This window comes from Salmo trutta, chromosome 3, assembly GCF_901001165.1.
Source record: "Salmo trutta chromosome 3, fSalTru1.1, whole genome shotgun sequence".
In the NCBI taxonomy this organism is placed as follows: Eukaryota; Metazoa; Chordata; class Actinopteri; order Salmoniformes; family Salmonidae; genus Salmo; species Salmo trutta.
The window spans coordinates 2,927,296-2,949,001 of NC_042959.1; the positions used below are offsets into that span (position 1 = coordinate 2,927,296).

Consider the following 21,706-nt stretch of genomic DNA (forward strand, 5'->3'; position numbering starts at 1 on the left):
GTGTTGTCATCTGGGGTGTGTGTGTGTGTGTTGTCGTCTGGGGTGTGTGTGTGTGTTGTTGTCGTCTGGGGTGTGTGTGTGTGTGTGCGTGTTGTCATCTGGGGTGTGTGTGTGTGTGTGCGTGTTGTCATCTGGGGTGTGTGTGTGTGTGTTGTCGTCTGGGGTGTGTGTGTGTGTGTGTTGTCTGGGGTGTGTGTGTGTGTTGTTGTCGTCTGGGGTGTGTGTGTGTGTGTGCGTGTTGTCATCTGGGGTGTGTGTGTGTGTGTGCGTGTTGTCATCTGGGGTGTGTGTGTGTGTGTTGTCGTCTGGGGTGTGTGTGTGTGTGTGTTGTCTGGGGTGTGTGTGTGTGTTGCCATCTGGGGTGTGTGTGTTGTTGTCTGGATAATCGGGCTATTGTCGTTTTAGTCGTTGTCGTCGTTCTGATGGCAAGGGCTCAGGCCCGGCCCTGCGTTGCACGTTGCCATGGTGACGCTCAGGACTTGATGTTGAGGGCGCGTGCGGACCTCTCATGGTGCCAGTCCCTCAGACGGGCGTAACGAGGACTCTGAATCTCTGTAAGGAACTTTTCCCTAACCGCCCCGAGAGAGAGAAGAGAAGAGAGAGTTGACAGGAAATGAAGAAAGGCAAATATCTGTAACAGGCAGACAACTCACCAAGCAATGGGCAATGGGAAATGGGCAATGGGCAATGGGCAATGGGAAAACTACATCACAACTCACCAAGCAATGGGCAATGGGAAAACTACATCACAATTCACCAAGCAATGGGCAATGGGAAAACTACATCACAACTCACCAAGCAATGGGCAATGGGAAAACTACATCACAATTCACCAAGCAATGGGCAATGGGAAAACTACATCACAACTCACCAAGCAATGGGCAATGGGAAAACTACATCACAACTCACCAAGCAATGGGCAATGGGAAAACTACATCACAACTCACCAAGCAATGGGCAATGGGAAAACTACATCACAACTCACCAAGCAATGGGCAATGGGAAAACTACATCACAACTCAATATGGAGGCAGAGAAAAGCTACTGAAGTGGTCCTGGAACAACACACACACCACCTATATAACTCACACACACACAACACCAAACCAGCTGTATAACTCACACACACACACACACACACACACACACACACCAAACCACCTGTATAACGCACACACACACACACACACACACACCTGTATAACTCACACACCAAACCACCTGTATAACTCACACACACACACACCAAACCACCTGTATAACTCACACACACACACACACACACACACACACAAAACAAACCACCTGTATAACTCACACACACACACCAAACCACATGTATAACTCACACACACACACACACACACACCAAACCACATGCTGAAGCTTAAAGATGGCTGTAACACAGACTATACCAGAGTCAGCTGTAGACATCACACACAGACATAGCTTTATAAACACACAGGGTGATTACCTGGCCCTCTTCATTGTCTCATCGTCTGGGTCCTGCACTGAGAGAGCCAGGGGAAACACAGTATCAGAACGCCCAAAGGACATTGTCCACATCACTCACTCTTCCCCTCTCGACCACTGACAACCCCCCACCGACCCCTCACTCTCTCACCCTCACCGACCTCACTCTCTCACCCTCACCGACCTCGCTCTCTCACCCTCTCCGACCTCGCTCTCTCACCCTCTCCGACCTCGCTCTCTCTCCGACCTCGCTCTCTCTCCGACCTCGCTCTCTCACCCTCTCCGACCTCGCTCTACTCCTCTCTCCGACCTCGCTCTCTCACCGACCTCGCTCTCTCACCGACCTCGCTCTCTCACCGACCTCGCTCTCTCACCGACCTCGCTCTCTCTCCGACCTCGCTCTCTCACCCTCTCCGACCTCGCTCTCTCTACCCTCTCCTCCGACCTCGCTCTCTCACCCTTCTCCGACCTCGCTCTCTCACACCTCTCCGACCTCGCTCCTCTCTCCGACCTCGCTCCCTCCTCCGACCTCGCTCCTCTCACCCTCTCCGACCTCGCTCTCTCTCCCGACCTCGCTTCCTCTCTCCGACCTCGCTCTCTCTACCCTCTCCGACCTCGCTCGTCATCACCCTCTCCGACCATCGCTCTCCTCTCCGCCCTCGCTCCCTCACCGCCCCTCGCTCCCTCTCCCTCCTTGCCCAGACCTCGCTTCTCTTCTCACCCTCTCCGACCTCGCTCTCCTCCCCCTCACCGACCTCGCTCTCTCCCCCCTCCACCGACCCTCGCTCTCTCACCCTCTCCCGACCCTTCAGCTCTCTCAACCCTCTCCGACCTCGCTTTCTCACCCTCTCCGACCTCGCTCTCTCTCCGACCTCGCTCTCTCTCCGACCTCGCTCTCTCACCCTCTCCGACCTCGCTCTCACCCTCTCCGACCTCGCTCTCACCCTCTCCGACCTCGCTCTCACCCTCTCCGACCTCGCTCTCTCACCCTCTCCGACCTCGCTCTCTCACCCTCTCCGACCTCGCTCCCTCTCACCCTCTCCGACCTCGCTCCCTCTCCGACCTCGCTCCCTCTCCGACCTCGCTCCCTCTCCGACCTCGCTCCCTCTCCGACCTCGCTCCCTCTCCGACCTCGCTCTCTCACCCTCTCCGACTTACTGTAGTCGGTGCCTGTGAGCTGGGCCAGCATGCGGAAGGAGCGGGACTGGGTAGTGCCTGTGCGGGGCTGCCAATCCTGAGTGTCCTCGATCAGCCTCTTCTTGCTGCGGTCGTTGGGGATGAACATGGGGATGCCTTCCACCCGCAGACCGTGCCTAGTACACACCCCCACGGCACCACAATGTTAATATAACGTTAACAACGGACCACAGTACACGCGCAACGTTCCCACAATGTTCCAACAACGTTAACAAACCGCGCCTACACACAGACATGACGTGAAGCCAGCGACGTGCAAGCGAAGAATGATAGCTAATAATTATAAAACATTACCAAGTACTGATTATTTAACTTATGGACACATACATACAGTATATAACCAACAAACCCTAGCCCTATATCCCTGGTCAAAAGTAGTGCACTACATAGGGGATAGGGTGCCATTTTGGATGAATCCCATGTCATATTCAACCGACATAAAGTACCAGTCAAACGTTTGGACACACTTACTTAATCAAGGGTTTTTTTCGTTTTTTTTTTTTTATAAAACTATTTTCTACATATGGAATTAGGTAGCAGCTAAAAAAAAAATTTTTTTAAAAAGTGTTAAACAAATCAAAACATATTTTATATTCTTCAAAGTAGCCACCCTTTGCCTTGATGAATACTTTGCACACTCTTGGCATTCTCTCAACCAGCTTCACCTGGAATGCTTTTCCAACAGTCTTGAAGGCGTTTACACATATGATGAGCACTTGTTGGATGATTTTCCTTCACTCTGCGGTCAAACTCATCCCAAACCATCTCAATTGGGTTGAGATTGGGTGATTGTGGAGGCCAGGTCATCTGATGCAGCACTCCATCACTCTCCTTCTTGGTCAAATAGAACCACACATGCAGAGATCATCCGCTCACCTACTCTGCATCTCACAAAGACACGGCAGTTAGAACAAAATATATCAAATTTGGACTCATCAGACCAAAGGACAGATATCCACCGGTCTAATGTCAATTGCTCGTGTTTCTTGGCCCAAGCAAGTCTCTTCTTCTTATTGGTGTCCTTTAGTAGTGGTTTCTTTGCAGTATTTTGACCATGAAGGCCTGATTCACTCAGTCTCCTCTGAACAGTTGATTTGGGCTGCAATTTATGAGTCTGGTAACTAATGAACTTAACCTCTGCAGCAGAGGTAACTCTGGGTCTTCCTTTCCTGTGGCGGTCCTCATGAGACCCAGTTTTCCTCATAGCGCTAGAAGGTTTTTGCAACTGCTCTTGAAAAAACTTTAAAAGTTCTTGACATTTTCCAGATTGACTTACTTGAAGTAATGACGGACTGTCATTTCTCTTTGATTATTTGAGCTGTTCTTGCCATAATATGGACTTGCTCTTTAACCAAATAGGGCTATCTTCTGTATACCACCCCTACCTTGTCACAACACAACTGATTGGCTCAAACGCATTAAGGAAAGAAATTCCACAAATTAACTTTTAACAAGGCACACCTGTTAATTGAAATACATTCCAGGTGACTACCTCATGAAGTTGGTTGAGAGAATGCCAAGAGTGTGCAAAGCTGTCATCAAGGCAAAGGGTGGCTACTTTGAAGGATCTCAAATATAAAACATATTTGGATTATTTTACACTTTTTTGGTTACTACATGATTCCATATGTGTTATTTCATAGTTTTGATATCTTCACTATTATTCTACAATGTAGAAAATAGTAAAAAATAAATAAAAACCCTTGAGAAGGTGTGTCCAAACTTTTGACTGGTAGTGTATGTCCTCCAATATGTCCTCTCCGACGCCATACCCAGTATGTCCTCTCTAACACCATACCCGGTATGTCCTCTCCGACACCATACCCGGTATGTCCTCTCCGACGCCATACCCGGTATGTCCTCTCCGACGCCATACCCAGTATGTCCTCTCCGACGCCATACCCAGTATGTCCTCTCCGACGCCATACCCAATATGTCCTCTCCGACGCCATACCCAAGTACTCTCGACGCATACCCAATATGTCCTCTCCGACGCCATACCCAATATGTCCTCTCCGACGCCATACCCAATATGTCCTCTCCGACGCCATACCCAATATGTCCTCTCCGACGCCATACCCAATATGTCCTCTCTAACACCATACCCAGTATGTCCTCTCTAACACCATACCCAATATGTCCTCTCTAACACCATACCCAATATGTCCTCTCTAACACCATACCCAATATGTCCTCTCTAACACCATACCCAATATGTCCTCTCTAACACCATACCCAGTATGTCCTCTCTAACACCATACCCAGTATGTCCTCTCTAACACCATACCCAGTATGTCCTCTCTAACATGGCTGTCTAGTGACCAGCGGTCAAACAGGCTGGGCCATAATGCATCTGTCTCTTACTTCTCGTGTTGGTAATTCTGGTGGTCATATAAAGGCTGATCCTCTCTGTATGGGGGAGGAGGAAGAGGAGGAGGGAGGGAGGGAGGAAGAAAAAGGGGAGAAGTGGTAGGAGGAAGAGGGAGACGAAGAGAAGAGGGAGGGCAGGTGGAAGAGAAGACAGAATGGACAAGAAATTACATGAGAAAGAGAGAAATACTGATAGATGAAGAATTCTGAAGAATGAATGACCAGTCAATGATTAATGAACTTATGTTACTGTTACAACTGTTAAGAGAAAGATCTTCACTAATCATTACCAACCACTAGCTCAGATACGGACAGGAAAACTATGATTTAACATTCAAGTAAAAAGGAAGTAAAAAAAAAAGAGTTTACTGACTTCTCATCCATCTGCGGAGTGAAAGAAGAGAAGAAGAGAGAAGGAGATGGGGGGGGGGGTCAGTTTGGAAAAACAAGACGACAGTTTGGAAGAACAAAAACAACAATAGATGCAGAGAACAGTCAACAGTGAGGAGACGGAGTCGTTGTGGGATGCAGAGTATCATGCAGTGGGGTGAAAACATACACAGGCTTTCATTGTTGACGGGTTCTGTTAGAGAAATGCACAGCATGGGGTGTTCTGACGACGCAGACTCAGTGACTTTCACACAAAACTACCAGGCAGGCTGTGTGACAAGCATCCCCATCGTCCTCTCACTGATCTCCAACCGAGCCGGGTTCAAGTTGATGTCTGTATTGACTGATTACCTCACTTCTAAAACGTAGTTATTTATTACACCTTTGTTTAACTAGTTAAGTCATTGAAAACATATTATTTTACAATAATTATCTGGCCCACATATTTATTCCACCAAATGGTGTAAAATTCCAATATTTATGCGCAGAACTTAACTTATTTACGACCAACCGGAAACTCAAATACAGTGAGGAGTATTCAGATCCCTTGACCTTTCCACATTTTCTTATGTTACAGCCTTATTCTAAAAATAAATACAAATCCTCCACAATCTACACAGAATACCCTATAAATGTTTGCCAATGTATTCAAAATAAAAAACAGAAATATCTTATTTAAATTAGTAATCAGACCCTTTGCAATGAGACTCAAAATTGAGCTCAGGTGCATCCTGTTTCCATTGATCATCCTTGAGATGTTTCTACAACTTGATTGGAGTCCACCTGTGGTAAATTCAATTGGACATGATGTGGAAAGGCACACACCTGTTTATATAAAGTCCCACAGTTGACAGTGCACGTCAGAGCAAAAATCAAGCTACGAGGTCGAAGGAATTGTCCATAGAGCTCAGAGACAGGATTGTGTCGAGGCACGGAAGAGTACAAAAACATTTCTGCAGCATTGAAGGTCCCCAAGAACACAGTGGCCTTCAACATTCTTAAATGGAAGAAGTTTGGAACCACCAATACTCTTCCTAGAGCTGGACGCCCGGCCAAACTGAGAAATCTGGGGAGAAGGGCCTTAGTCAGGGAGGTGACCAAGAACCCGATGGTCACTGAGCTCTATAGAGTTGCTTTAGAAAGGCACATGGCAGCCCTGCTTGGAGTTTGCCATCTCAGACAATGAGAAACAAGATTCTCTGGTCTGATGAAAGCAAGATTGAACTCGTTGGCTTGAATGCCATGCATCACGTCTGGAGGAAACCTGGCACCATCCCTACGGTAAAGCATGGTGGTGGGAGCATCATGCTGTGGGGATGTTTTTCAGTGTCAGAGACTGATACACTAGTCAAGATCGAGGCAAAGATGAACGGAGGAAAGTACAGAGAGATCCTTGATGAAAACCTGCTCCAGAGCACTCAGGACCTCCAGACTAGGGCGAAGGTTCACCTTCCAACAGGACAACGACCCTAACCACACATCCAAGATAATGCAGGAGTGGTTTCAGAACAAGTCTCTGAATGTCCTTGAGTGGCCCAGCCAGAGCCCGGGCTTGAACCTAATCTAACATCTCTGGAGAGACCTGAAAATAGCTGTGCAGCAACGCTCCCCATCCAACCTGACAGAGCTTGAGAGGATCTACAGAGAAGAATGGGAGAAACTCCCCAAATACAGGTTTGCCAAGCTTGTAGCTTCATACCCAAGAAGACTCGAGGCTGTAATCACTGCCAAAGGTGCTTCAACAAAGTACTGAGTAAAGGGTCTGAATACTTACGTAAATGTAATATTTCATTTCATTTTTAATAAATTAGCAAACATTTCTAAAAAACTGTTTTTGTGATTATGGGGTATTGTGTGTAGATTGAGGAAAACAATTTATTGAATCAATTTTAGAATAAGTCTGTAACGTAACAAAATGTGGAAAAAGTCAAGGGGTCCGAATACTTTCCGAAGGCACTGTATGTCCATTGCGTACACACTTCAATAACAACACAGTAATAATGGTGTAATAATAATGTAATAATGGTGTAATAATGGTGTAATAATGGTGTGTCATTGGACTGATGCATCACGACAGCAGGGTAAAAAGCTCTAATCAAATACACCAGACCTGCTAGTATACAACAAGCCCAGACATCGGACACATTCCCTGCTTTGTTCGGTATCACCCAGCCATGCCAAACTACCTAGTACGCCCATTGACTAGATTACTACTGTGCAGTGAAAAGACCTCAAATTAAACCTGATCTTCTGAAGAATGAATACCTTCCTGCAGGGTTGGGATATATATTCCAGCAGTGTCGTTTTGCGGGAGAGAACATTGTTTGCATCCATCAACTAGCTAGCTTTACCAGTATTATAATATACATAATCGGTGAATCGCTGTTACATATGAAATAGAAGTGATAGTGTAATCAATGTGTAAAAACGACATTAAAACATTTCATATTTGAGGTCCTGATTGGTCAACAAGCTTATTTGATGCGTTAAATAGTGTTATTTCACATTCATCTCTTTTTTTTTTTTCTGGATACACACCGAAAAAAACTGTGGAGCGTTGCAGTTCTTAACACAAACCGGTAGACCCAGCACCTACTACCATACCCCGTTCAAAAAGCACTTCAAGATTTTGTTTTACCCATTCACCCTCAGACCCGAACAACCCTGCCCTTTAGCAAGTCACAGATTAGACCTGAACAGGAATAGCAAGACTCGGTATGATTTAGTCTCTGTCATAAAGAAAGCAGCTGTGTGAAGGAGTCGCGGTCTAGAATCGTGGTGGGCAACCTAATCCACAAAACATACTGGAGGGAGACTGCTGAAGGAAAGTCTACTAACTATGTCTTTAAAAAAAACTCTTCACAACAACTTTGTACTGCTTCTTTGAAACAAACTGTTCACAACAAACTGGTATGACTTCATTTAAGAGATTCAAAAAAATTGTCTTATGAAGAACACAGGTTGAATTTGAAGTGTTATAAACCCTAATTTCTCAGTATGACGTGCTTGCGACACCGAAATGAGCATGAGAAGAGCTATACAGAATACAGACGTGGTCGTAACTGTTAATAACAACTTTATGATGCGTCATAAAAAGTTGAATTTGAGTAAACTAGTGTTTTTTTTTAACCTCCGTCTCTCCATGAAGTGTTTTAGACAGTGAAAGCATGAGAAGAACTATACAAGGCAGGCTTTCAGGTCCATGTGACTTCTCCAAGTAAGGCTAGTTAGGTAACGCAGCACCGCCACAGTAAAAAAAACATTCTGACAGCTCAGCAGATTCTAAGCGAAGGGTCCTGAGCACAGCACAGCTAAATACAGCCACAGACAACATCTAGACCTCACCAAAAAAGACGTTAACCCTTCCTATCCCATCGCCAACACACCACGGTGACCGTAGACTGTGTACCAAGTATCAGGCATAGAATAAGGGTTGCAAGATGCTGCAAACTTTCCCAAAACTACCTGGTTTTCCCAGAAATCCTGATCAGAGGATTCTGGATTCCCTACTTCCTCCCTCCTGGAATATTCCAACCAAGATTTGGGAGAACAAAAAAAAACGTACAGTAACACTTGGTCAGACTTCCCCAGTCCCCCGTCGGGGCATGGACTCTGTCCCCTGTGGCTCAGTTGGTAGAGCATGGTGTTTGCAACGCCAGGGTTGTGGGTTCGATTCCCACGTGGGGACCAGTACGGAAAAAAAATAAATGTATGAAATGTATGCATTCACTACTGTAAGTCGCTCTGGATAAGAGCGTCTGCTAAATGACTAAAATGTAAATGTAAATGTAAGGTGTCGAAAGCTTTTCACATGGATGCTGCCCCCATGTTGACTCCAATGCTTCCCACAGTTGTGTCAAGTTGGCTGGATGTCCTTTGGGTGGTGGACCGTTCTTGATACACACAGGAAACTGTGGAGCGTTGCAGTTCTTAACACAAACCGTCACACCCAGAACCTACTACCATACCCCGTTCAAAAAGCACTTCAATATTTTGTTTTGCCCATTCACCCTCAAATGGTACACATACATGTCTCAAATTGTCTCAAGGCTTAAAATCATTATTTAACCGGTCTCCTCCCCTTCATCTACACTGGATTTAACAAGTGACAACAACAACAAGGGATCATAGCTTTCACCTGGATTCACCTGGTCAGTCTATGTCATGGAAAGAGCAGATGTTCATAATGTTTTGTACTCTCAGCGTACAGTCATGTTACAGGTGACCAGTACTCCTGACAGACTAAGTCATGTTACAGGTGACCAGTACTCCTGACAGACTAAGTCATGTTACAGGTGACCTGACAGACTAAGTCATGTTACAGGTGACCTGACAGACTAAGTCATGTTACAGGTGACCTGACAGACTAAGTCATGTTACAGGTGACCTGACAGACTAAGTCATGTTACAGGTGACCTGACAGACTAAGTCATGTTACAGGTGACCTGACAGACTAAGTCATGTTACAGGTGACCTGACAGACTAAGTCATGTTACAGGTAACCTGACAGACTAGGTCATGTTACAGGTGACCAGTACTCCTGACAGACTAGGTCATGTTACAGGTGACCAGTACTCCTGACAGACTAGGTCATGTTACAGGTGACCAGTACTCCTGACAGACTAGGTCATGTTACAGGTGACCAGTACTCCTGACAGACTAGGTCATGTTACAGGTGACCAGTACTCCTGACAGACTAAGTCATGTTACAGGTGACCTGACAGACTAAGTCATGTTACAGGTGACCTGACAGACTAAGTCATGTTACAGGTGACCTGACAGACTAAGTCATGTTACAGGTGACCTGACAGACTAAGTCATGTTACAGGTGACCTGACAGACTAAGTCATGTTACAGGTGACCTGACAGACTAAGTCATGTTCCAGGTAACCTGACAGACTAAGTCATGTTACAGGTGACCAGTACTCCTGACAGACTAAGTCATGTTACAGGTGACCTGACAGACTAAGTCATGTTTTAGGTGACCAGTACTCCTCTCACAGAAAAAAACACATGTTGCTTTACATGTTATCACATGAACTTCACATTAGATCACATGAAATCCATGTGGCTTTTCCCCGTAAGGGTCCTTTCAGTCGACGTAGAACCTTCTACTGTTTAGAAACAACCAATGACGTTAAGAAACCCTTGTAAAGCGGTATACAGGTGTTCTATTCTCCCCGTCTGTGGTGTGGGTCGTGTGTACACTTAACTACAGTACAGTTAGGAAGAGGGGGAAATTAAAAAACTTCTGAAATCCATGATGACTTCTATGTCTTCCAGCATGATTCCAGTTTAGCTAACAGAACGGGACAGTTTGAAAGCTGGTTAACGCAAGCCAGAGATTAACCAATTCATCAGTCCCAAAAATGGCACTCTATTCCATATGTAGTGCACTACTTTTGCCCAAGGCCCTCTTAGTAGTGCACTATATAGGGAATAGGGTGCCATTTGGGACTCAGCTATGGACAGCGGTATTATAAATAGAGGGTGCGCTGAGTTACAAAAACATCACCCTGGTGCGAGGGTGCGCTGAGTTACAAAAACATCACCCTGGAGCGAGGGTGCGCTGAGTTACAAAAACATCACCCTGGAGCGAGGGTGCGCTGAGTTACAAAAACATCACCCTGGAGCGAGGGTGCGCTGAGTTACAAAAACATCACCCTGGTGCGAGGGTGCGCTGAGTTACAAAAACATCACCCTGGTGCGAGGGTGCGCTGAGTTACAAAAACATCACCCTGGAGCGAGGGTGTGCTGAGTTAGAAAAACATCACCCTGGAGCGAGGGTGCGCTGAGTTAGAAAAACATCACCCTGGAGCGAGGGTGCGCTGAGTTAGAAAAACATCACCCTGGTGCGAGGGTGCGCTGAGTTACAAAAACATCACCCTGGAGCGAGGGTGCGCTGAGTTAGAAAAACATCACCCTGGAGCGAGGGTGCGCTGAGTTACAAAAACATCACCCTGGAGCGAGGGTGCGCTGAGTTACAAAAACATCACCCTGGAGCGAGGGTGCGCTGAGTTACAAAAACATCACCCTGGTGCGAGGGTGCGCTGAGTTACAAAAACATCACCCTGGAGCGAGGGTGCGCTGAGTTACAAAAACATCACCCTGGAGCGAGGGTGCGCTGAGTTACAAAAACACCACCCTGGAGCGGGACGTTCCCCAATGATGGACGAGGGGCCTGAATGAAACCGTTTGGGAACCCCTGGACAAGAGAACACACGGCTCTTCCTACCAGAACTAAATGAGAAAGTAAAAAAACTGACTTTTTAGACAGACGTACAACATTGTCACTTAGAAATATTAACGCAAGAATAATGACTACACTGTGGAGAGAATTAGGCTGATGGGAAGTACATTTTATTTCCTGTATTCTACTCAACAGCCTGGTCCCAACAGACCAGGGGAAGGCCTCTTCTGATCAGATCATCATTTGGGCTCTCGACTGGCGCAAAGGTCTAAGGCACTGCATCTCAGAGCAAGAGGTGTCACTACAGTCCCTGGTTTGAATCCAGGCTGTATCACATCCAGTCGTGATTGGGAGTCCCATAGGGCGGCGCACAATTGGCCCGTCCGGGTTTGGCCAGAGTAGGCCGTCGTTGTAAATAAAGAATTTGTTCTTAACGGACTTCCCTAGTTAAATAAAACTCAACCTTCACTCTTAAAGGTGCAGTCAGCAATTTCTCCTCCCCAGAGAGATCCCTGAATGATTCAGATATGAAATAAATACAGAAATCACCCTTCCACATGAATCCAGAGTGACTCGTTTCACAACCCAAACACCGTGAAAACATTTAGTCTTTGAGAGTTGAGTTGGTTTGCATGGTTGTTTGTTTGTCTGTTTGTTTGTTTGGTGTACCTACCCGTTGTGTGGCTGTAGCATGCTGGCGGGGGCCGCTGAGGCCGGGGTGTTAACTTTAGGGGCGTACGCCACCGGTTTAATGACCGTGTTACCGCCGCCAGGCGTGAATGGCCGCGCCATCTTGTTGATAGCGGTGCTGGGGGCAAAGGAGTATTTTGGCTGAACGGAGGCGGGGGCGAACGAATCCTACAGGGTGTGGGGGGGGGGGGGAGACACAGGGGGGGAAAACCCATAGCAAATAACATGCAGTTAGACAAAAACACACATATGCATAAATTGTGTGGTAATGTACGACACACACACACACAAACACACAAAAAAAATAACATCTGTCCACACACAGCAGACAGTATCATATTATCTGCTAAAAACCAGCTCTGTTAGCCTCAACATGGCTCAGAACATCAATAGGTGTTGCCAAGGCCAGCTCTGTCTCTCTGTGTGGAGGGAGGAGAGGCTGAAGAAGTGTGAACGCAACCAACTGTTTGACCTGTGTCCCAAATGGCAACCTATTCACCTATTCACTACCTCTGACCCATTGACTACCCAGAGTAAGTGCACTACTTTTGACCCATTGACTACCCATAGTAAGTGCACTACGTAGGGAATAGAGAGCCATTTGGAAAGCAACCATGTTATCTTGGAAAGCTGAAGTTTGTGCCACTGAGGATCTGTCTGTTTGCTTGGATATGACACTTAACACTTAAAATAGATTTCCAAAAATGAACTTTTAAAGTTACACTGTGTTTTCCTCAGCTGGGATTTCTCAGTGTGTCAGAGAGGATGTTATGACAGAATGTCCACTTAGGGGTAAGATGTTTAAATGTATACTGCCTTCCAATACAAAATAACACTGTATTTCTGTAATAAGGCTTTGAACTATGAACTTTGCATGATAATGAATACATTTGGGTTGAAATGGAAAAAACTGTTACGATAATGTTATGTTGCCTTGAGTCTGGGATTGCACAACGCTCTTTAGGGTCACACATACACACGTGTATAAGGACTACTATTATCATTTCATTCAACAAACAAACGTCAAAACTTAGAACTGGCTGCTGCTTATGCAATGTGTGCTGTGAGCCAGCTGCCAGTCTGATGGAGGGGAGGGAGGAATTGAATCAGAATGACTGAAAGACTTTTAAATGCAAGGTGACGGTGTAGGTTGTTAAGAGACGCCACTTAGAGGCAAACAAAGTGAATTCCTCTCATCCCGCCACCACAATGCAATAACAGCCTGTAGGGGAAGCTGTATGTAAGCACTATCATAGACAGGGTAACAAATGTTTTGGACTATTAAAGAGACATAGGACTTGACCGTTTAGTCACTGCCTAGTGAAGACAGGGCTCTGCTGATTCACATTGCAGATGCATCACCATTTACAGGGTTTCAGGAGGTGTGAGGTTAAGACAACACAGACATTAAATGTAAATCTGAAACCCTTTTCCATGTATAGTTTACTACTTTTGACCTGAGCCCTTATAGAGTAGTGCACCATACAGGGAATAAGGTGGTGTTTGGGATGCAAAACCAGACACTCTTACCTTCTGATCGCCACCCGCATGGAAAGCTCTGAAAGAAAAGATGGGAAAATAAGTGTTAAAAAAGAAAGTTAGAACGCCACAGCGGTAGATCCTATAAAACTTTACATTTATATAAAAAAAAAGTCTGAATGTATCCTTTTCTGCATTTGAAATTAAAAGTTAAAACTCGACCTCAACACTTCTCAGATAGTTTAAGTTCTTTGTTCTGCGTAAAAATAAACCCTTGTTTGCTGCATTTACATATTCAAGGAGCAGTGTTCAACGTGGACCTCAATATGGACATTTGGGAACAGTTCTGAAATAGAAACATCAACTTCTCAGGGTCTAACTTCGTTTAATTTGCAGGACATTTATGAATATTAAACAGTCTATGGTGTATAGTTTGTTTTTATTATAACTTTGGTTAGTTATGAAGAACTTGCTTGATGGAGAATAAATGTTATTATATAGGCTTAGTTACCATAATCAAAAATCTAGTTTTTCCGATGTCTTAAAATGCAGGGAACTAATTCCAACAAACAAATTCATATTTGTCTCGATTTAAGGGTTAAATATGCACTAATCCCAAATATCCAAAATTAGAATTACACCTCGTCTCCCAAAAATAGTTAGAATTACACCTCGTCTCCCAAAAATAGTTAGAATTACACCTCGTCTCCCAAAAATAGTAAAGTGAACCACCATTACTTCCTAACACTGAGGCCCCAGGTACCTCATCATTACTTCCTAACACTGAGGCCCCAGGTACCTCATCATTACTTCCTAACACCGAGGCCCCAGGTACCTCATCATTACTTCCTAACACCGAGGCCCCAGGTACCTCATTATTACTTCCTAACACTGAGGCCCTAAGTGGGTAGGGTACCTGATATTCAAATTATCATTCTCTAGGCTTTATAATGGGAGTGCCTCTCCATAGCAATCACAAGCATCCCTCTCAATCCCTTTGACTCCACAGTCCTCCGTCCCTAACCTTTAACATTCCTGTCCTCCGTCCCTATCCTTTAACATTCCTGACCCTATCCTTTAACATTCCTGTCCTCCATCCCTATCCTTTAACATTCCTGTCCTCCGCCCCTATCCTTTAACATTCCTGTCCTCCGCCCCTATCCTTTAACATTCCTGTCCTCCGCCCCTATCCTTTAACATTCCTGTCCTCCGTCCCTATCCTTTAACATTCCTGTCCTCCGTCCCTATCCTTTAACATTCCTGTCCCTATCCTTTAACATTCCTGTCCTCCGCCCCTATCCTTTAACATTCCTGTCCTCCGCCCCTATCCTTTAACATTCCTGTCCTCCGCCCCTATCCTTTAACATTCCTGTCCTCCGTCCCTATCCTTTAACATTCCTGTCCTCCGTCCCTATCCTTTAACATTCCTATCCTCCGTCCCTATCCTTTAAAATTCCTGTCCCTATCCTTTAACATTCCTGCCCCTATCCTTTAACATTCCTGTCCTCCGTCCCTATCCTTTAACATTCCTGTCCTCCGCCCCTATCCTTTTACATTCCTGTCCTCCGCCCCTATCCTTTAACATTCCTGTCCTCCGTCCCTATCCTTTAACATTCCTGACCCTATCCTTTAACATTCCTGTCCCTATCCTTTAACATTCCTGTCCTCCGCCCCTATCCTTTAACATTCCTGTCCTCCGTCCCTATCCTTTAACATTCCTGTCCCTATCCTTTAACATTCCTGTCCTCCGCCCCTATCCTTTAACATTCCTGTCCTCCGTCCCTATCCTTTAACATTCCTGTCCTCCGCCCCTATCCTTTAACATTCCTGTCCTCCGTCCCTATCCTTTAACATTCCTGACCCTATCCTTTAACATTCCTGTCCCTATCCTTTAACATTCCTGTCCTCCGCCCCTATCCTTTAACATTCCTGTCCTCCGTCCCTATCCTTTAACATTCCTGTCCCTATCCTTTAACATTCCTGTCCTCCGCCCCTATCCTTTAACATTCCTGTCCCTATCCTTTAACATTCCTGTCCTCCGCCCCTATCCTTTAACATTCCTGTCCTCCGGCCCTATCCTTTAACATTCCTGTCCCCCGCCCCTATCCTTTAACATTCCTGTCCTCCGCCCCTATCCTTTAACATTCCTGTCCTCCGTCCCTATCCTTTAACATTCCTGTCCCTATCCTTTAACATTCCTGTCCTCCGCCCCTATCCTTTAACATTCCTGTCCTCCGGCCCTATCCTTTAACATTCCTGTCCCTATCCTTTAACATTCCTGCCCCTATCCTTTAACATTCCTGTCCCTATCCTTTAACATTCCTGTCCTCCGCCCCTATCCTTTAACATTCCTGTCCTCCGTCCCTATCCTTTAACATTCCTGTCCTCTGCCCCTATCCTTTAACATTCCTGTCCTCCGTCCCTATCCTTTAACATTCCTGTCCTCTGCCCCTATCCTTTAACATTCCTGTCCTCCGCCCCTATCCTTTAACATTCCTGTCCTCCGCCCCTATCCTTTAACATTCCTGTCCCTATCCTTTAACATTCCTGTCCTCTGCTAACCTGGTCCTAGATCTGTTTGTGCTGTCCTGTTAACTCAAATGGTCAGGAGTTGGCAAGACAGCACAGCCAGATCTGGGATCAGGCTAGTCCTCGGTCCCTATCCCTGTTAAATATTTCACTGGCTGATATAGGGTTAAGCATATATTAGCCTAAATCGTCCCAAATGACACCCCGTTCCCTATACAGTGAACTACGACGCAATCCCAATTGCACTCTACACTGCCCTCACCCACCTAAATAAGAGGAATACATATGTGAGAATTCTGTTCATTGACTACAGCTCAGCGTTCCAACACCATTGTCCCCTCCAAGCTCGTCATCAACCTTAGGAACCTGGGACTGGACACCTCCCTCTGCAACTGGGTCCTGGACTTGCTGACGGGACTGGCCGGCCGCAGGTGGTAAGGGTAGGCAACAACACCTTCGTCACGCTGACCCTCAACATGGGGGCCCCTCAGGGGTGTGTGCTTAGTCCCTTCCTGTACTCCTTGGTCACCCAATTGCGTAGCCACACAAGACTCCAACACCGTCAAGTTTGCTGACGACACGCCGGTAGTAGGCCTGATCACCAGCAACGATGAGACAGCCAACCGGGAGGAGGTCAGTGGCCTGGCTGTGCGGTGCCAGGACAACAACCTCTCCCTCAACATCAGTAAGACCAAGGAGCTTAACGTGGACTATAGGAGAGTGGAGAGCACGCCCCCATCCACATCGACGGGGATGTTGTGGTGAGGGTCGAAAGCTTCAAGTTCCTTGACATCCACATCACTAAGGACTTAACATAGTCCACAGCTGCACAGTCGTGAAGAGGGCACGGCGGCACCTCTTCCCGCTCGGGAGGCTAAAAAGATGATTTGGCATGGGCCTTCAAATCCTCAAAAAAGTTATACAGTTGCACCATCGAGAGCATCTTGACTGGATGCATCACCGCTTGGTATGTATGGCAAATGCACCTCCCTTGACCACAAAACGCTACAGACGCTGGCGCGGACAGCCCAGTACATGACTGACATCACTAGGGCCGAGCTCCCTGCCATCCAGGACCTCTATAATCAGGCGTGTCAGAGGAAGGCCCAAAAAACTGACAAAGACTCAGGCAACAGATGGTTCACTCTGCTATTGTCCGGCAAACTGTACCAGAGTGTCGGCTTTCGGACCAACAGGCGCCGAGACAGCCACCACACCCAAGCCAAAAGACCGCTAAATAGCCAGACTGCTAAATGGTTAATTAATGGTAACCAAAACGATCTGTACCGACTATCGTGCACTGACCGTACACAAACACACTTCATATGTACACTTTACACTCATCATTTGCTGCTGCTACACTGCTCTTTATTTTATTATTATTAATCATGATCATCCACCCTAACTTCATGTAGATATTTACCTAAAAATACCTTATTATTATCTATCCTGATGCCTAGTCACTTTACCCTGCCTTCATGTACATATCTACCTCAAATACCTTATTATTATCTATCCTAGTCACTTTACCCTGCCTTCATGTAGATATCTACCTCAAATACCTTATTATTATCTATCCTGATGTCTAGTCACTTTACCCTGCCTTCATGTACATATCTACCTCAAATACCTTATTATTATCTATCCTGATGTCTCGTCACTTTACCCTGCCTTCATGTACATATCTACCTCAAATACCTTATTATTATCTATCCTGATGACTAGTCACTTTACCCTGCCTTCATGTACATATCTACCTCAAATACCTTATTATTATCTATCCTGATGCCTAGTCACTTTACCCTGCCTTCATGTACATATCTACCTCAAATACCTTATTATTATCTATCCTGATGCCTAGTCACTTTACCCTGCCTTCATGTACATATCTACCTCAAATACCTTATTATTATCTATCCTGATGCCTAGTACCTCTGCACATTGATCTACTGCTAACCTACAAAGCATTACATGGGCTTGCTCCTACCTATCTTTCTGATTTGGTCCTGCCGTACATAACTACACGTACGCTACGGTCACAAGACACAGGCCTCCTTACTGTCCCTAGAATTTCTAAGCAAACAGCTGGAGGTAGGGCTTTCTCCTATAGAGCTCCATTTTTATGGAATGGTCTGCCTACCCATGCGAGAGACGCAGACTCGGTCTCGACCTTTAAGTCTTTATTGAAGACTCATCTCTTCAGTAGGTCCTATGATTGAGTATAGTCTGGCCCAGGAGTGTGAAGGTGAACGGAAAGGCACTGGAGCAACGAACCGCCCTTGCTGTCTCTGCCTGGCCGGTTCCCCCTCTTTCCACTGGGATTCTCTGCCTCTAACCCTATTACGGGGGCTGAGTCACTGGCTTACTGGTGCTCTTCCATGCCGTCCCTAGGAGGGGTGCATCACTTGAGTGGGTTGAGTCACTGACGTGGTCTTCCTGTTCGGGTTGGCGCCCCCCTCGGGTTCTTGCCGTGGGGGGAGATCTTCGTGGGATATACTCGGCCTTGTCTCAGGACGGTAAGTTGGTTTTGTGCTGAAATAGTTTGTGAGTCGTGGGGCTAGGGTCAAGCTGTTATATCTGGAGTATTTCTCCTGTCTTATCCGGTGTCCTGTGTGAATTTAAGTATGCTCTCTCTCTCGATGTACATTTGTATGTCGTCATAGAAGTGATATTTCTGCGCTGTTAAGACTATTATTTTTGTTGTGCAGATTTCTGGTATGTACCAGTTTCTAATTGTATTCTTATTGCACAAGTGTAATTATTGCCATTATAAAAACTGTTTAACAACGTAATTAGAGCTGATATACCACGGCTGTCAGCCAAATCAGCATTCAGGGCTCGAACTTTATGTTTTTAGTTTATAATTATATTCGTATCGTCTAACTGTAATTACCGATTACTTTTAAATAGACACACAAACCATAGTCTACGTAGGGAATAGGGGGCCATTTGGGATGGAGACATTGTGCGACTGCCAAACACCAGTCAGTGATTCCAGAGATAATGTCTCTTTCCGACTAACCCATAGCATTCTTCTCTTTTCAAGGTCACATACAGTCAAAGGTTTGGACACACTTACTCATTCAAGGGATTTTCCTTTATTTCTACAGAATAATAGTGAATAAAACTATGAAATAACACATATGGAATAATGTAGTAACCAACAACAACAAAAAAAGCGTTAAATCAAAATATATTTTATATATATTTGAGATTCTTCAAAGAACAACCCTTTGCCTTGATGACAGCTTTGCACAAAATAGGGGACTGTGAACAAATGTGAACGATGAAATCCCACACAATCATCATCATCATCATCATCATCATCATCATCATCACCACCACACACGGAGTGTTGCCAGTGGAACAGTGACACACAACCCTATTGTGTCCGTCTCTAGATGATCAGTGATATATTACTGGGTGGAGCCCAGTTTCCTTCACTAGGATGTACACCCTATAGTAGTGTACTACTTTGGACCAGAGGGCCGTGGTGACGCAGACCCTCACTTTGTTATTCTACTCACTTGCTAGAATTTTTTTAAATATTTTTTTTTTTTAATCGTGTACACACACACACACACACATTTAACGAGGCAGTTAATAACAACAAATTCTTATTTACAATGACGGCCTACACCGGCCAAACCCGGACGACGCTGGGCCAATTGTGCGCAGCCCTGTGGGACTCCCAGTCACGGCCGGATGTAATACAGCCTGGATTATATATATATAAAAACAACAATATATGCCATTCAGCAGATGCTTTTATCCAAAGTGACTTAGTCATACATTTACCTATGGGTGGACCCGGGAATCGAACACACTAGTCTGGTATTACAAGCACCATGCTCTATCAACTGAGCGACAGAGGAGAGGACCGCATCCTAAAAACTAGGACGATACTTCATCATAGCCGTGGAATATAAAACGAGGCCCCAAACCAAAGCCAATACACACCATCATTCAGTCATAAAACTGTCCTCCTAACTCATCTGAAAACCAAACTGTGGAAGGTCCTCCAAACCCTGAGAGACAAACAGGATAGAACAGCTCATATCCAGCATTAAAAGAGACATGTTTCAGCCTAATGCAACTCAACGGGAGCTTATTGTCTATTGTGACAGAGAGGGGTTGAGGAAGAGAGGGGTGAGGGTCACGGGTAGGAGGAAGAATCCGTGTGATTTACAATTGTTCTTCTAAAGAAGGCGTTGGGGTTATACGGGGAGGAAACTGGTGAGTGAGTGAGTGAGTGAGTGAGTGAGAAAGACAGGTCTGTCTAGTGTGACATCAGATTCACTACTGACGAGTACAGACCTGCCTAATCCTTTACAACCAACACCTACGACTGAGAAACTCAACACACAATCAAACAACGCATGCAGTGGTGGTGACCCATATCTTCACAACATATTTTAGAGAAGAGGAGAACACGGAACCCAAACCGGCTGCGCATGTGCGCCATCTTGCATAAATGTATTTTGTCCCGCCACACCAAACGCGATCACGGCACACAGGTTAAAATATCAAAACAAACTCTGAACCAAATTACATTCATTTGGGGACAGGTCGAAAAGCATTAAACATTTATGGCAATTTAGCTTGCTGTTGCTAGCTAATTTGTCCTGGGATATAAACCTTGAGTTGTTATTTTACCTGAAATGCACAAGGTCCTCTACTCTGACAATTAATCCACACATAAAACGGTCAACCGAATCGTTTCTAGTCATCTCCCCTCCTCCCGGGCTTTTTCATCTTTGAACTTATATGGTGATTGGCATCTAAACTTTCATAGTATTACCACGACGACAGGTAACAAAGTTCGTATTTCAGTCACCCACGTGGGTATAACCAATGAGGAGATGGCACATTGGTATCTGCTTCTATAAACCAATGAGGAGATGGGAGAGGCAGGACTTGCAGTGCGATCTGCATCAGAAATAGGAATGACTTCTATTTTATCCCATGGCAACGCAGACGCTAGTTGACGCGCGCGAGCAGTGTGGGTGCAATAATTGAATAACATAGATTTCTAAATTTATTTTTGCAACGCACGCGACGCGAGCGGTGTAGTCAGGGTATTAGGCATCGTCACAAATAGCACCTGTGATGTCCCTCCCACTCGGTCTACTGAGATCTGCTGTTTGGTAGTCTGCTTGTTACAGGCCAGTGGGCCTGGGAGGATTGTCAGATGATGTGGCGCACCTGGGATGATGTTGGCCTGCAAAGCCCCGTGCGTTGGCCTACCTACAAAAGCCCCGTGCGTTGGCCTACCTACAAAAGCCCCGTGCGTTTATGCCCATTTCCTAATCATTGGGGTTTTACGTGCTGGTACATGTGTTACATTGATATAGCTGTGTCGGCATTAGTCTGAATGTCCTACACATT

General features: G+C 45.6%; 1 protein-coding gene, 1 long non-coding RNA gene and 1 other non-coding gene across 5 annotated transcripts in view; 1 reads left to right on the top strand and 2 right to left on the bottom strand.

Annotated features, from left to right (window-relative positions):
- Nucleotides 1-332: 332 nt before the first annotated feature.
- pdlim7 (PDZ and LIM domain 7) overlaps nucleotides 333-21,706 on the bottom strand; it is a 58,083-nt gene continuing 36,709 nt past the window's right edge. For 2 of the 3 annotated variants that reach the window (XM_029720276.1, XM_029720284.1), the window contains exons 4-9: nucleotides 13,841-13,868; nucleotides 5,414-5,424; nucleotides 5,035-5,079; nucleotides 2,632-2,786; nucleotides 1,475-1,511; nucleotides 333-569 (exon numbers count right to left, since the gene is read on the bottom strand). In XM_029720276.1, coding sequence (XP_029576136.1) covers nucleotides 473-569; nucleotides 1,475-1,511; nucleotides 2,632-2,786; nucleotides 5,035-5,079; nucleotides 5,414-5,424; nucleotides 13,841-13,868 — 373 coding nt within the window. In that variant the 3' untranslated portion in view covers nucleotides 333-472. Of the gene's footprint in view, nucleotides 570-1,474; nucleotides 1,512-2,631; nucleotides 2,787-5,034; nucleotides 5,080-5,413; nucleotides 5,425-12,264; nucleotides 12,479-13,840; nucleotides 13,869-21,706 lie in introns of those variants that run through there. The other variant, XM_029720280.1, reaches the window with a different exon arrangement.
- On the top strand, nucleotides 9,046-9,118 carry trnaa-ugc (transfer RNA alanine (anticodon UGC)). The gene has a single exon. It is a non-coding gene; the product is annotated as a tRNA-Ala (tRNA).
- On the bottom strand, nucleotides 9,422-11,958 carry LOC115166420 (uncharacterized). The gene is made up of 2 exons (XR_003870321.1): nucleotides 10,322-11,958; nucleotides 9,422-10,118 (listed from the first exon to the last, which is right to left on the bottom strand). It is a non-coding gene; the product is annotated as an uncharacterized LOC115166420 (long non-coding RNA).